This window comes from Apodemus sylvaticus, chromosome 18 (assembly GCF_947179515.1).
Source record: "Apodemus sylvaticus chromosome 18, mApoSyl1.1, whole genome shotgun sequence".
Classification (NCBI taxonomy): domain Eukaryota; kingdom Metazoa; phylum Chordata; class Mammalia; order Rodentia; family Muridae; genus Apodemus; species Apodemus sylvaticus.
In genome coordinates, this window is record NC_067489.1 from 22,124,882 (window position 1) to 22,141,063 (window position 16,182).

Genomic DNA, 16,182 nt, shown 5'->3' on the forward strand with positions numbered 1-16,182 from the left:
GGCATGCATGCATAGCAATTTTCTTGGAAATTTTCTAGCATGCCTATAATCTTTTTTTCTTTAATTTCAGTTTAGTTTCACTTCTTAAAAGTGTGACCCAGACTGTTCCTCAACTAGGCTCTAAGTTATGTAATATAAACCCTACAAAAGAAAGCCGTACCTTTTCCAAACAAACTGACACACTGGTCATTAAGAGCTTGGCATTGTCCATTGTAGCAATACGCGGATCCCAGCCTGCACAAATGACCGTTCAAAGCAAAGGTGTCTGGGACGCAGTGGCTAGAGGTTCCATCGCAGTACTCTGTGAAATCACACTCTGGGTCAACAGCTTTTCTGCAGGGAGTGCCTACTGCTGACAGCTGGGGACAGGAAAACAGACGACTATAGGTATTTGCCGAAGAAACTGCCTAAACATGTCTGGCTGTGGCTAAGAGACTTAGGCAAACTAAGAGTTCTAGAAAGGGAAAAGTCAGGTAAAACACCCACTGGGAAGCAGGGAGAAGGGCAACTCTCTAGGATATGCACATATCCCCACTTGCAGCCATTATGCTGTATGCTCCGCAGCGCATGCGCATTCCGATGGGTGCAGCAGGAGGATTGAGAAGCACTGAACATCCTACCTATGATGTTGCTAGGACCCCGAAGCCAGGCAGTGGTGGCACACTCCTTTAATCCCAGCACTTGGGAGGCAGAGGCAGGCAGATTTCTGAGTTTGAGGCCATCCTGGTCTACAGAGTGAGTTACAGGACAGCCAGGGATACACAGAGAAACCCTGTCTCGAAAAAACAAAAAAACAAAAAAGCAAAACAAAAAACAAAAGACCCTCAAACCCAGTTTCAGCTTTGACTTTGACCAGCTTATTTGTGTAAGAGATATATAAAGTCTCTCTAGGACTGGAAATCACATTCTCTTTTAACAGAAAAGTGCTTAGAATAATGAATGATTAATAATGTGTTGATCCATCTCTCCACCAATATTCATTATTTCCAGAAAACAAGCGTCTGTTTGCATTATTTAGGAACATTTTTGTGGCTGGTTGAATAAATTTCTCCTCTGCTGCCATCCGTAATCGGATTTATAGTGTCCCAATGTTGACTTACCAGGTTTGTTGAAAACAGGCACACATACACACACACACACATACCTCACACACACACATACACACACACACACACACAAACTATAATCATCTGAAGATGAATTAATATTTAATAAAGGAAGAGTAAGCAAAGTACTTTAGTATCTTTAAAGTAATGAAAGAAAAATCTCAATTTAGAATTTCATACACTGAAAATATATGTCAAAAATGAATGGGAGAACCAGCAAGATGCCTCGGTGGGCAGGAGGGTCTGCAGCCAGACCTGACGGCAGGAGTCCAACACACGGAAACCTCATAGTGGGAGGGGAGAAGCAGCTCTCATAAACAGTCCTCTGACTTTTGTGGCAAAGACACGACAATTCACACACACACACACATACACACACACACATACACAGAGATGATAAAAACTAATGAGAAATAAGGCCTTTCCTGGGTAAACATTAGCTAAAAAAAAAAAAAAAAAACAAAAACTATTCTCAGTAGATCAGAATACAAGAAATAGCAAAAGATGCCTTTCAAGTTCAAGAAATAAGATGTGATGGATGGAGTTTAGTCAGTGGTAGTGTGCATGCCTAGTGAGTGTGCTCAGTGGTAGAGCGCATGCCTAGTGTGCACACTGGGGCAGGAGTGTGGCTCAGTGGTAGAGCGCATGCCTAGTGTGCACACGGGGCAGGAGTGTGCTCAGTGGTAGAGCGATGCCTAGTGTGCACACGGGGCAGGAGTGTGGCTCAGTGGTAGAGCGCATGCCTAGTGTGCACAGGGGGCAGGAGTGTGGCTCAGTGGTAGAGCGCATGCCTAGTGTGCACACTGGGGCAGGAGTGTGGCTCAGTGGTAGAGCGCATGCCTAGTGTGCACACGGGGCAGGAGTGTGCTCAGTGGTAGAGCGATGCCTAGTGTGCACACGGGGCAGGAGTGTGGCTCAGTGGTAGAGCGATGCCTAGTGTGCACACGGGGCAGGAGTGTGGCTCAGTGGTAGAGCGCATGCCTAGTGTGCACACGGGGCAGGAGTGTGGCTCAGTGGTAGAGCGCATGCCTAGTGTGCACACGGGGCAGGAGTGTGGCTCAGTGGTAGAGCGATGCCTAGTGTGCACACGGGGCAGGAGAGTGGCTCAGTGGTAGAGCGCATGCCTAGTGTGCACACGGGGCAGGAGAGTGGCTCAGTGGTAGAGCGCATGCCTAGTGTGCACACAGGGCAGGAGTGTGCTCAGTGGTAGAGCGCATGCCTAGTGTGCACACAGGGCAGGAGTGTGGCTCAGTGGTAGAGCGCATGCCTAGTGTGCACACGGGGCAGGAGTGTGGCTCAGTGGTAGAGCGCATGCCTAGTGTGCACACGGGGCAGGAGTGTGGCTCAGTGGTAGAGCGCATGCCTAGTGTGCACACTGGGGCAGGAGTGTGGCTCAGTGGTAGAGCGCATGCCTAGTGTGCACACGGGGCAGGAGTGTGCTCAGTGGTAGAGCGCATGCCTAGTGTGCACACGGGGCAGGAGTGTGGCTCAGTGGTAGAGCGCATGCCTAGTGTGCACACGGAGCAGGAGTGTGCTCAGTGGTAGAGCGCATGCCTAGTGTGCACACGGGGCAGGAGTGTGGCTCAGTGGTAGAGCGCATGCCTAGTGTGCACACGGGGCAGGAGTGTGGCTCAGTGGTAGAGCGCATGCCTAGTGTGCACACGGGGCAGGAGTGTGGCTCAGTGGTAGAGCGCATGCCTAGTGTGCACACGGGGCAGGAGTGTGGCTCAGTGGTAGAGCGCATGCCTAGTGTGCACACGGGGCAGGAGTGTGGCTCAGTGGTAGAGCGCATGCCTAGTGTGCACACGGGGCAGGAGTATGGCTCAGTGGTAGAGCGCATGCCTAGTGTGCACACGGGGCAGGAGTGTGCTCAGTGGTAGAGCGCATGCCTAGTGTGCACACGGGGCAGGAGTGTGCTCAGTGGTAGAGCGCATGCCTAGTGTGCACACGGGGCAGGAGTATGCTCAGTGGTAGAGCGCATGCCTAGTGTGCACACGGGGCAGGAGTGTGCTCAGTGGTAGAGCGCATGCCTAGTGTGCACACGGGGCAGGAGTGTGGCTCAGTGGTAGAGCGCATGCCTAGTGTGCACACGGGGCAGGAGTGTATCTCAGTGGTAGAGCACATGCCTAGTGTGCACATGGAGCAGGAGTGTGGCTCAGTGGTAGAGCGCATGCCTAGTGTGCACACGGGGCAGGAGTGTGCTCAGTGGTAGAGCACATGCCTAGTGTGCACACGGGGCAGGAGTGTATCTCAGTGGTAGAGCACATGCCTAGTGTGCACACGGGGCAGGAGTGTGCTCAGTGGTAGAGCACATGCCTAGTGTACACATGGAGCAGGAGTGTATCTCAGTGGTAGAGCGCATGCCTAGTGTGCACATGGGGCAGGAGTGTGGCTCAGTGGTAGAGCACATGCCTAGTGTGCACATGGAGCAGGAGTGTGGCTCAGTGGTAGAGCGCATGCCTAGTGTGCACACGGGGCAGGAGTGTATCTCAGTGGTAGAGCACATGCCTAGTGTGCACACGGGGCAGGAGTGTATCTCAGTGGTAGAGCGCATGCCTAGTGTGCACATGGAGCAGGAGTGTATCTCAGTGGTAGAGCGCATGCCTAGTGTGCACTTGGGTCAGGAATGATAGCAGTTAGTAAAATGATACTTAAGAAATTTTCATAGATAAAAGGTAAAACAAAGCTGTAAGCTATACCATTTTACTTTGCAATCATAAGTACCACATGTGGGAACTTGGATTAGTGCATTTACTTTGGAAAATCTTTCTTCCATTTTTCTAAAATTTTCCATATCCACTTGTTGCAGGATTCAATAGGCCCCACTACAAGCAACCAGCTAGAAGTGGGTTGTAATATTTTTGTAAGAGCAGAATTATTAAAGTAGAAAACAAGTCAGTGAGTGTTAGGGACAGTGTGTGTGGATTCTATGTGTAGACTGTGTGTGTGGACTGTGGTATGTGGACTGTGGTATGTGGACTGTGGTGTGTGGACTGTGGTGTGTGGATTGTGTGTGAACTGTAGTGTGTGCACTGTATGTGGATTGTGGTGTGTGGACTGTGTATGGACTGTGGAGTGTGGACTGTGGTGTGTGGACTGTGGAGTGTGGACTGCAATGTGTGGACTGCAGTGTGTGGACTGTGGAGTGCGGACTGTGTGTGTGGACTGTGTGTGTGGACTGCAGTGTGTGGACTGCGGAGTGTGGACTGTGTGTGTGGACTGCATGTGTGGACTGTGGTGTGTGGACTGTGTGTGTGGACTGTGTTTGTAGACTGTGGTGTGTGGACTGTATGTGTGGACTGCAGTGTGTGGACTGTGGAGTGTGGACTGTGGTGTGTGGACTGTGTGTGTGGACTGTATGTGTGGACTGCAGAGTGTGGACTGTGTGTGTGGACTGTGTGTGTGGACTGTGGTGTGTGGACTGTGTGTGTGGACTGTGTGTGTGGACTGTGTGTGTGGACTGTGGTGTGTGGACTGTATGTGTGGACTCTGTGTGTGGACCGTGTGTGGACTGTGGTGTGTGGACTATGTGTGTGGACTGTATGTGTGGACTGTGTGTGTGGACTGTGTGTGTGGACTGTGTGTGTGGACTGTGGTATGTGGACTGTGTGTGTGGACTGTGGTGTGTGGACTGTGTGTGTGGACTGTGTGTGTGGACTGTGGTGTGTGGACTATGTGTGTGGACTGTGTGTGTGGACTGTGGTGTGTGGACTGGCTATCTAGAAGCAAGAGGCCTTAGGAGGCCGTGGAACCGCCCACCCTTGAGGAAGATGGCCGGCCACAGTGCTGGTTGTCCTAATGCTCAGAAACTCTTGTTATCCAAAGTTCACTGCTTTAAATTATATGTTTATAGAGAATTTGAGCTGATGATGGTGCAAGCCTGTAACCCCAGAACTCAGGAGGATGACTTTCAGGCTTAAAGTCAGCCTGAACTACAGACTGAGAGCCTATCTACAAACAACCCAAGGCCTGAGAACGAACAAGGGCCTGGGTTCAATCCCCAGGCACCACAGAAGTTGAGGACAGTTGGGGGAAAGGAACAGTGCGATTTTTACAGACTGCTGACTTGCAAGAATGGGAACCCTACAGTGTTTTGCATTGCAGAGCTTGCTCTCACCCGACCAGCTTGTGTTAGGGATGCTGCTCTGTTTCTGCTTTAGTTTATGCCACAGTTTGCTGGGCTTCTGTATGATAATCAAAAAATGCATGCCACTGGGGCTGGTGAGATGACTCAGGGGTCAAAGGCGTTGGATGCCAAGCCTGAAACCTGAGTTCAATCCCCTAGAACACACATGGGAGAGGGAGAACCTAGCCCACGAGTCATCCTCAGCCCTTCATACATGCCTCATGACACACACGTGTGTGTACACACACATGAACTTGCAATAGAAATCAATTAAAATGTAATTACTCCAATGGCAGAAAACCATTCCAGCTGTTCACAGTGTGCCTTTTACTTAACCAATCTGTGAGTGCTTTGCATTGTATATGCTTTGTCTGCTACCCACATTATAATTTTCCATCATCATTTATCCGACTTTAGGAGTTATCTGGCTATTGGCACGTTCCTTAATGTAGCGTATACAATTCACCCTGTCTGGGCATTTAGATCAGTTTGTTGGTTTCCATGCCGTAGACTAGGAAGCACCAGTCGGAGACGCTTTTTTAAATCCATGATTCCTTAGCATGGATTCCCTCCCGCTTTCTTTGTGTTATTCCGCATTGACATGGTCTGTCTAGTCCTGCATCCCTGTGCTGAAGCATCCCCTTGGTAAGTACCACCCACTCACCTCACACGTGGGTGTGCAGCACGCCCCAGACCCACACTGCGCTGAGCCTTTTAGTCTGCACGTCTCGTGGTCGCAGCACTCTTTAAATTGGCATTCCTATAGTTTTAGAAGAAATAGGATTCTGGTCAGGATAGGACTCAAACACACACACACACACACACACACACACAAGCACACACAGCACACACAGCTTCTCCTTGCTTCCCTCCCTTCTCCCCTTCCTTTCTAACAGAGACTACTACGTAGCCAAGGTTGCCCTATCATACAGCGGAGGCTACCAGTCACAAGCCCACCTGCCTGCCTCTGCCTCCCCAGGGCTGGGATCTTAGAAGAGGGCACCAGAGCTTAACAACTTTTGCTCCTTTGTCTCAACTTTAATTCGCACACTATGCTCCTAACTACATTCAATGAGGCCTCACCCTCTTCAGCTTTTACTATTCCTAGAATCACCCAAAGCAGATGTAACGGTAGAACTAAGGGAACAGCACTGAAATCGGTTGTTGAGACATAGCATGGACATTTGGGTAACTGGCTCAGAATCTACTGATATGAAATATGTTTTTGAGGGAACTGTGACTTTTCAGGAGAAATGCAAACTTTCTTCAAGTCTCTCACTGATATGTTTGCTCTCCATTTCTATTGCGAATGAAGCTAAGCTTTAGGAATTGCAACCAAGACACATTATTCATGGACTCCCCCCCCCACCAACAATGTTAGTAGTAGCCTCTATTTATGACATAAAACACCTACAATTGTAAAAGTAATAGTAACAACAACAGAATATGGGGTCTGTATGTCATGGCAGTGTTTGAAGTCTTCTGATGTCATAGTTATTTGCATTGGCTCCAAACAAGATATTTCTGTGAAATCCTTGTTATTCATTTCACTTTTTACATAGTTCAAATGACCCCCACATCTCTTGCTTTTTCCAATAAAGACACTTCAGTCTCTCTTCGTCCTAGTCTGGTAATTTCAGCTAACACTGTTTGGCCTTTACTGTCTTCTGGATGGTTCTTGCAGCACACAAAATGGTGGACCACTACTCAGGGAGGGAGCTCTGTCAACTTCAGAGTTGTGCTATCTCAGAAGGCCATAGGACATTGCAAATATCAGTTGTAGGTTTTGTGACAACATTTAACTATCTTCATCAAGGCCGGTGCAGTGGGGTGAGGAGAGGGAAGACACAACACAGCTAGCAGTCTTGACCTGCAGGTCAGAAGCTCACTTAAAAGGCACACGTGGCTCAGACATCTGCTTATATTAACCCGGGCAACCTTACCCAGGGATCAGACACATTGCAGTCTCTTTTGGAGACTGCTAGAAAGAATCTAGAGTCAATGTGATGGTTGGCCATATTCTGTTCCTTGTGGCTGCCTGGCGTGACTGGATGTCCAGCTTTTTTGCTATCAAGTATAGGCCAGTGTTTCTTCCCAGACACTACGTGCATTTCTTTCTTGTAATTGCCCTATAACTCCTTGATAATACCACACTGTGTTCTATTCATTCTTTATATCCTTCTGAGTCCCCTTCTATCACATCAGTCACTTCTGCTGGATAACTGTTCTCTGATTTTAAGGACTCCTGTGATTAGGTTAAGCCTACCTACATAACTGAGGAAGACATCTTTCCCTCAGGTTTGTAATCTTTTGCTTGTTTGGTTTTTTTGGGATTTTTTGTTTTTTGTTTTTTCGAGACAGGGTTTCTCTGTGTAGTCCTGGGCTGTCCTGGAATGCACTCTGTAGACCAGGCTGGCCTCGAACTCAGAAATCCACCTGCCTCTGCCTCCCAGAGTGCTGGGATTAAAGGCGTGTGCCACCACTGCCCAGCTCAGGTTTGTAATCTTATTTATTTCTGAGAGGCATCATGTGTATGTGTGTGTGTGTGTGTGTATGTGTATATATGTGTGTATATATATATATATATATACATATATATATGTATATATATATATCCACACATTTTAGAACTTGAAGTGGAGACATCTGTGAAGGTCCATCTTGCCTTCTACCAAAGCATTGGTCTGAAGTATAGATCTTAAAGCAGGAAGTCAGCCTGTGCAGCAGGCAATGGGCCATTTGCTGTTCCTATGAGCTAAGCTCTGAAGCAAAGATGCTCAGAATGGTCCAGGCTCAGGAGTCTCTGTAGGACCAATCTGAAAGCATTACCCAGGGTGTTTGCTGCTGCAGCTCTTCAATTCTTTTATGACATAAAAGTGCATTCAGACAATATGCACACAAGTGGGAATGAACATTCTCCAATAAAGATCCACTTGGAAATAACAGACGGCAACTGGAGTTAGCCCTACTGTGTGTGCTCTGTAGGAGACTGATGTTGGATAGAGTTAGCCCTACTGTCCACACTCTGTAGGAGACAGATGTTGGATATTTCTCAGAGAATTTCTTTTTATGAGGGACAAGACTCTAAGTCTTTTGCTTTAGTTTTGAAACTGTGTTTTAATAACATTCTTAAAATTCCTTTCTTCCCTCCATACTATCCCATAAAACACTTCCCACTCTCCTTCAAATCCACTGCCTCTTTCTTTGTCAACTGTTATTGCATGAACGTGTGTGTGTGTGTGTGTGTGTGTGTGTGTCTTCCCACTGTCCTGACACTAGGGAGACTGAGGTAGGTAGGGCACAAGTTCAAAGTCAACCTAGGCTACACAGAACCCTGACTTACAAAAGAAAATCATGAAAGAGGTGCAGGAAAGCAATTCGCTTGTTTTAGCCTCACCCTTGCATGTCAATCATGTGGTAAAGATGTTATAACCCACACCCAGCATGCAGTGTGACAACATGTGTTGTGCAGACAGGAACAACCATGGTCACACATGATGTTCCCTACTCACCGTCTCGTTACCACAGTCACATTCCTCACCGGCTTCCATGATTCCATCACCACACACGGCTTGCTTTGGTTGCAATACATGTACATTTGACAGGTCACTAAGGCATTTCATGTCAAATCTTGAAGCATAATGCATGTAGTCATGCAAGCTACAGTTGCTAAAAGTTTTCATCCCACTGGAACTCCTACAATGAGATAATACTCTCTGATAAACCAGCCTACTACAACACCACATCATCATGACAATCCTCCACTGGTAAATCATGTGGTCCTCAAGACATGTGACCCACAAGATGGCTCAAATAAAAAGTGCATACCTCAGCAGAGGTTAATTGTAAAACTGGAGTTGTATATTGCTTCTTTTTAATATAATCCACAATACTATGTTTCTTAAAAATTACTACAATTGTATTCTACAATTGGGTTAGACCTCATGACTGTGACCAAGACCTAATAAAAGTCAGGAGTTATGACCATGCAGTATGTGGTGTCTTGTGTCTAGTGTCCTCTTTCTCCTCTTCATTTCTGTCTGTCTGAAGACAGTGTCCAGTGGCTCTCATTTGTAAACTCTCTCCTTGGACTGCTAATTCTGACCCACAGTGCTCAAAATACTGTTTCCATAGGTCCTATGTCTCCTTTATCATTTCACTGAGAACTCAACAAATTCCTTCACAACTATTTGGGAAAAAAGTTCATTCAGATTAAATTAAATGTATGTTTATCAGAAACATGATAATTTTATAACTCATCTAATTTGATAATTAACATATACTTTTTTCTAGACTTGTTCACTCTAGTTTTTTTTTTTTTGAAATATCTGTCCATTGTCCTCTGTCTATGGATTGTCTCTGTTGAGTTTTCTAGATAAGAAATCATAATGCATGGAAATTAATGACATTTTTTCCCCATCAAATTTTCCCTCTATTCCTTTTTACACCAAAAGAGTAACCAAAACTGCCAGAACTATATAGCATCATTAAGGGTGTCTCTGGTCAACAAAGTAGCAACAGTGCCATGTGTTTAGATAAGACTTTACAGTTTTCCTCAACATTAAGTTGTCTTTGTCTAGTTCCCTCCAATAAAAACATCTTAATAATACTTTATAGCACTTTCCAGACATCACATGGAAAATATTTTATACAATACATTATCAAACATAATATAATTTTCTAACTTATAATGTGAAAATTAATAAAATTTCAATGTTTATCAAATCATGAAGTTAATCTTGGAAGAACATGTGTACAATTAGTCATGATCAGGGGCTGGAGAGATGGCTTAGCAGTTACAAGCAGAGGACCTAGGTTTGATACCCAGCATTCTGCAGATGTTCACAAACATCTGTAATTTCAGATCTGAGGGATCTTGGATGTGGTGCCCTCCTCTGTCCTTAGTGGGCACCAAGCATGCACGTGGTATAAAGAAACACATGCAGGCAAAACACAGATAAAATGAAATAAATAAATCTAATAAAGAATTTAAAAATAAGATTCATCATAAGAATTCTTACAATGCTCTCTGCTGCATTATGCACGGAGCGCTGGGACAGGAACAATTATTATCATCGTCGTATGTTAGCCCTATGTGAAGGCCAATCAGTTGAGCAATAACCACTGAGAGTCCCTCCAAACCTATGTCTTCTGGATACTGAAATAGAGACAATTGAAGAAAGGAAATATTGTGTAAGAATAAAACAAAGGCAAACAATGGGCTACTTTAATTTATCTGCAAGTTTTTGTGAATTCATTAAAATCAAGCAATATAGCTGGGCGTGGTGGTGCAGGCCTGTAATCCCAGCACTTGGGAGGCAGAGGCAGGCGGATTTCTGAGTTCGAGGCCTGCCTGGTCTACAGAGTGAGCTCCAGGACAGCCAGGGCTATACAGAGAAACCCTGTCTCAAAAACACCAAAAAGATAAAATCAAGTGATATATATATATATATATATATATATATATATATATATATATATATATATATATAACCTACAAAACTGCACATATTGCACACATGTGTATAACTTTAAACAGAAAAATTCTATTGGTATGAGAAAAAAAAGTAGCTAATAGGTATACCTCCCATATCTGTAGCATCTACGTTTGAAATCCCAAGCATTAAAATTTGAAGGTGAAAGCCAGAACTTGGGGGGCATGGGTAACGACACCCAATTTGGGAACATTAGATTTTATGGTAGAATGTAGAAGCTGGAGTCTTAATGTCCAGGAGCACAGGAGCCACAGTCTTCCGCTTTTAAAATAGTCTAACTGAAAATAAGCTATTGGTTAAACTCATGCAGAGGAATAGACTCCTCAAAATAAGCCAACTTTCAAGTTAAATTCTTTAAAAATAATTTCAGGCACAAAGCCACCAGCACACATTCTGCAGATGTGAAACCTTCCGTGCTGCACTGTTCTCCAAGGTCTAGCTTGGTGAATCTGTCTGATGCTCCATTCATCCTACCCTCCTCAACCCACCACATCTGGCCATATTCAAATCCATTGCCTTGAACCATGCTAGCCACAGCTGCCTACAGATTCCCACCTCTCCCTCCTATGTCAGCTCAACACCTTTACCCAGTTAGCTCTACTCCAGCACTCCAGCTTGGACCAGGACACACATACATTCTGCGCACCAGCCTAGCCTCCCTATTCACTTGACTTCATTCCATCAAAAGAACAGAAACAGAAGGAGCCCTCCCAAACTCATTCCATGAAGTCAGTACCACACTAATACCCCAAAACTAGGTAAAGACACAACCAACAAGTCCTACAGTCCGATACCTCCAATGAACATAGATTCAGAACACTCAGCAAAATACTTGCAAAGAGAAAGAACATAGACATAAATAAAAAAGACTATCCACCCTGTGATCAAGCTGGCTTTATCTCTAAAATGTAGGGATGGTTCCATGTATACAAATTGACATAATGTAAATAACGATATTGCATGATCATCTCAATAGATGCAGAAAAGACCTTTGGGAAAATCTAACATTCCTTCGAGATAAAAATCTTAGAGAGCATAGAAGTAGAGGAAACATACCCTAGCATAATAAAGCTATATATGAGAAACCCACAGTCATCATCGTCTTAAATGGAGAAAAACTTGAAGTTCATCCCAGTGAACACAGGAATGAGATGAGGCTGTCCACTCTCCCCACTCTCTTCAGCATTGTGTTTGAAGCACTAGCTGAAGCAATAAGGCAAGAAAAGGAAATTAATGAAGCACAAATAAGGAAAGAAGAAATCAAACTATCACTGTCTGCAAATTATATTATTATAATATATAGAATGTTACTCACAAGAAACTCTAAATATTTTACTTCTTGAAACGGTAAACAGATTCAGCAATGTGGCAGTATACCAAATCTACTCGAACAAATCAGTTGCTTTTCTATACATCGCCAACAAGCAAAAAGAAAAAGAAGCCATGGTCAAAATCCCATTCACAATAACCCCAAAGAAAAGAACTCAACATCAAGAGACTATTACTGAAGACGTCACATACTCATACAGCATGGGACTACACAGCTGGCAGTCATAATGGATGACTCATAGTGTTGGAAGGTGCTGTGCACACTACTGGAGTAGAAAAGCCACTATCGGTCTCACACATCAGTCTGAACATGAAGAGATATGTTAATGGCCAGGCTGCAAGACCTGCCCATTTGTGCAATAGTGGCAGGTGCACTTAGAGAGGAACCAACCACCTTTTCACTGTATTTAAGGCCAGACTATGAGATGGAGCTTATACCTGCCACCATCAACAAGACCAAGAATCTGTGGCTAGAGAGGACATGGTCCCCAGTGGAAAACCTTTTATTCTGCTAAACAGACACAGCATCAACCTGACGCCTAATGACTTATCGGTATACCTATAGGTCAATGCATCTCTCATGACTACAAGGAAACTGTTTTCAGATGTAACAAGGCAGACAGATGTACACATACAGTGATAGCAACTATGACAGCATGCACAACACCCGCACAAATTCAAGCCAGACAAAATCCCAGCATGGAGGAAGGGGAGGAGACAATGAGGTCCCACCCTCTAGATGAGGCGCTATCAACGTGTGGTTGCTGCTGGGAGAGGGAAAGTCATTTTCTCGTGGTGTGAGACCCTCGTACCTAGCAGTAGTCTGGCAGTACAAACTAGACTTGACAGGTTTGAAAGAGAAGGCGAGGGAGAGCAGAGGAAGAGGCACTGAGGGGATGAACATGATTTTAAAAGAACTATATAAAATTGTCAAAGAATCAGCATGTTTTTCAAAAACTATTTTTTAGAAAAGAAAAGTAAGTTACTTCCCAATCCAGGAACCACATGAGTGAAGAACTGTTATCAGGATTCTTAGATCTAGGGGGTAGGTATGATACTGTTATGTATCCAATGCTGGATACTGTTCCCAAGCTCTGGTTGGCCCCTCCCCCCCCACACACACACATACAAGGAGATCCTCATGGATACCAATTGATGCTATGTAAATGTTGCTCCTTAAGTTACTCCTGATTGGTTAATAAAGATGCCTATCTACAGCCTGCGCTGGGCAGAAGGGGGCGGAGCAAAGGTTCGTAGACTTGGGGTCTGAGGCAGGGATCAGGAAGAGAGAGAGGAAGAAGGACAAAATAGCCCCAGGGTTGGGTGGATCGTGACTACATGGCTATGAGGGCTGGCCTGATGGAGTAGGAGTGGCCCAGGTGGAACATGGAAAGAGATATCTCGAGGATCACCGCGGGAAGTAGACAGAACAGCAGAGAAGGTTCGTATCTGCTGAGCTCTAGTGCTTTTAAAGCTTATTATAAATCTAAAGGTTTCTGTCTTTGATTTGGGAACAAGATGGACTGACGCGGGGTAGAAACCCATAGTAAATGTTTTAAAGACAATAAGGGGATGTAGCGACACCCCCCCTCCAATAATAATAACCGCTACATGTGGAAAAGCTCTCGCAGGGAGAAAGGAGCTCTGGCGACCGAGAAGCAAGCAGCTGAACAGACTTGACTCGGCTCCAAGCCCGGTCTGGTGGAGTAAGTGGTCCCACTGCTTTCCCGCGTCCTTCCCATCACCACCAGTACTGACACACACACAGCCAGAGGGAAGGATGCACAGGACACACAGTTCCCGTGAGGTGCCCGGAGCAGGGGCTGGGAAGGTTCTGGGTCTGAGAGCATGTGGGTGTGGGACTCAGGCAAGAAGAAGTAAATAGAGACACTGTGGGATGAAACAGAACACTGACATTACAGAAAGAATGATGCAGCCAAATGATTTTAAATGTTTGCATATAATGACACAGATTAGAGAGAAAATACATAACAAAAAAACGAAATGAAAATTGATATAGTACAATCCATCAGGTCAGCCATTCATTCCTATCCACACAGAAAAGGCGTCTATATATCCAGCATGCCAGAGGACGAGGAAGACCATGTGAGGACACAAAGTTCTTAGATATTTGTGCAGAGCAATGTCCCTAATGCTGCGACTCTTTAACACACAATAGTTCCTCATGTTGTGGGACCCCAACGGTAAAGTTATTTTTGCTGCTCCTTCACAACTGTAATTTTGCTAAGGTTATGAATCATAATGTAAATATCCGTGTTTTCCGATGATCTCCGGTGACCCTTTGAAAGGGTCATTGACAACTGACTTCCCCAGAGGGTTCAGGACCCACAGGTTGAGAACTGTTGCTCTAAAAGCTACACCAAGCTGCAAACGGGTGAGGGCTTTCAATTCCCAAGGGGAAGACAACTAGAGACTAGTAATTTCAAGGTATACACACGCGCGCGCACACACACACACGCACATGCACAATTAACTGAATATTTAGAAGAACCAAATGCCTTCTGAGTCACACAGCTCCCTTGAGAGCTGGCTTCTCTTTTTCTCAGCCAGTTGCAGAGACACGAGTCAGTGAAACGTGAATCAGAAAGGCGCATGCTCCTGAGGAGACAAAGCGAGTACTGTCGCATCGCAGCTGTGCAATCTGCGTTGTGTGCAGCGGCAGAAAAGATGGCACATTCCCCAGAGTGTCTCTAGAGTAGAGAAAGAAGCCTTTCTCACACACGTAGGAAGGAAGCCATATTTTGGACAAACCAGTGTGATGTGATTTAAATCCGGCAAGAGACACCCATTGTGCAATCCAGGCAAGTAAATGTTGGTTCATTAGTTGGCTCGTAAGAGAGTAAAATGAAAAATTTGAAAACAACGTGAAGCATTATGCAATGGCGAACACAAGTCGATGGCTTTTGCTACTTGCTAAACTTGGATACATGGAGGCTTCTTTACTTTTGGGCTAACATTTCAGTTACTTAAAAACCCAAGGAAACTTTAGTAACTCTCACAACCAGTTAGTGAAAGGGTGCTGGAGGCGTCGTGGTATACTGATTATGCTTGAAATTTGTAATGCAGTGGGGCATTTTTAAATTTGAACAATTTTGTCCCAAGAGAATAATAATGGTGTGTGTGTGTGTGTGTGTGTCTGAGAGAGAGAGAGAGAGAGAAACCAAATTCTTTGAGCCATTTGACTACTCCATAAACACATACATAGTATATGGTTGTTGAAAAGTAGTGATACAGTGCAGAATGAAAACTACGTACCATACCAACACCCGCAACATAGCTTTCACTGCATATTCCACCAGGGGATACCGCTCCAACGTATTTCGGGTGTCTCCTGTAACTACACCATGACAGGTTGACTTGGTATTCATGTAGTTATGTAGAACATTACAATAGCATGCATTTGCCTCCTCATGAACTTAAGAGAGTACTTGAGAAACATAACAAGTTCCAATCTGGATATCTAATAAAGTATGCAAAATATCCAAATGATTGTTAAATATTCATTTGATATCAACTTTTTCCTCCGGCTGGCTCCCAGATTTGATGTTAGTTTATTATCTGAAGTGCTACTAAGTCACCCTTGTTGCGCGGTTACTCCTTAGGCCACTAGAAGCTGAAAGGTAAAGAAAGAACTTCCAACTGTAGACGAAGCAAACCTGATGCTGAATTATCACAAAGGAACTGATATAACTCTATTCCTGTGAAAAAGTAGGCATCAAGTACATTAATCAATACAGGTAACATTAAACAAACAATTTTACATTATTAATTTAATTAGACTAATATAATTTGCTGATATCATTCAAACTCATGGAATTCAGGATTTGCTCACATTAACTCTTCTTTAAATATGAAAACATGCCAATATAAAATTGGCCAACATCTTTTTAGTTTTAAGCTATCACCTTTATAGCATACATGTATACCTTATTATATATATTTCAATATATATGTATCTATCTATATTTATATATCTATATAAATATAGGAAAGCTAGGGCTATACAAAGAGAAATCCTGATTCAAATAAATAAATAAATAAATAAAGATATAGATATATAGATATAATTTTCAAAGTGTCCTACAGAAATCTAAAGGATATGATG

The 16,182-nt window shown here is 44.3% G+C and overlaps 1 protein-coding gene across 1 annotated transcript in view; it reads right to left on the minus strand.

Annotated features, from left to right (window-relative positions):
• Positions 1-16,182, minus strand: part of LOC127668801 (disintegrin and metalloproteinase domain-containing protein 18) — a 55,447-nt gene that overhangs the window by 24,055 nt on the left and 15,210 nt on the right. Inside the window, exons 10-14 of the mRNA XM_052162594.1 lie at positions 15,333-15,414; positions 10,254-10,390; positions 8,745-8,928; positions 5,897-5,992; positions 161-359 (exon numbers count right to left, since the gene is read on the minus strand). Coding sequence (XP_052018554.1) covers positions 161-359; positions 5,897-5,992; positions 8,745-8,928; positions 10,254-10,390; positions 15,333-15,414 — 698 coding nt within the window. The remainder of the gene's footprint in view (positions 1-160; positions 360-5,896; positions 5,993-8,744; positions 8,929-10,253; positions 10,391-15,332; positions 15,415-16,182) is intronic.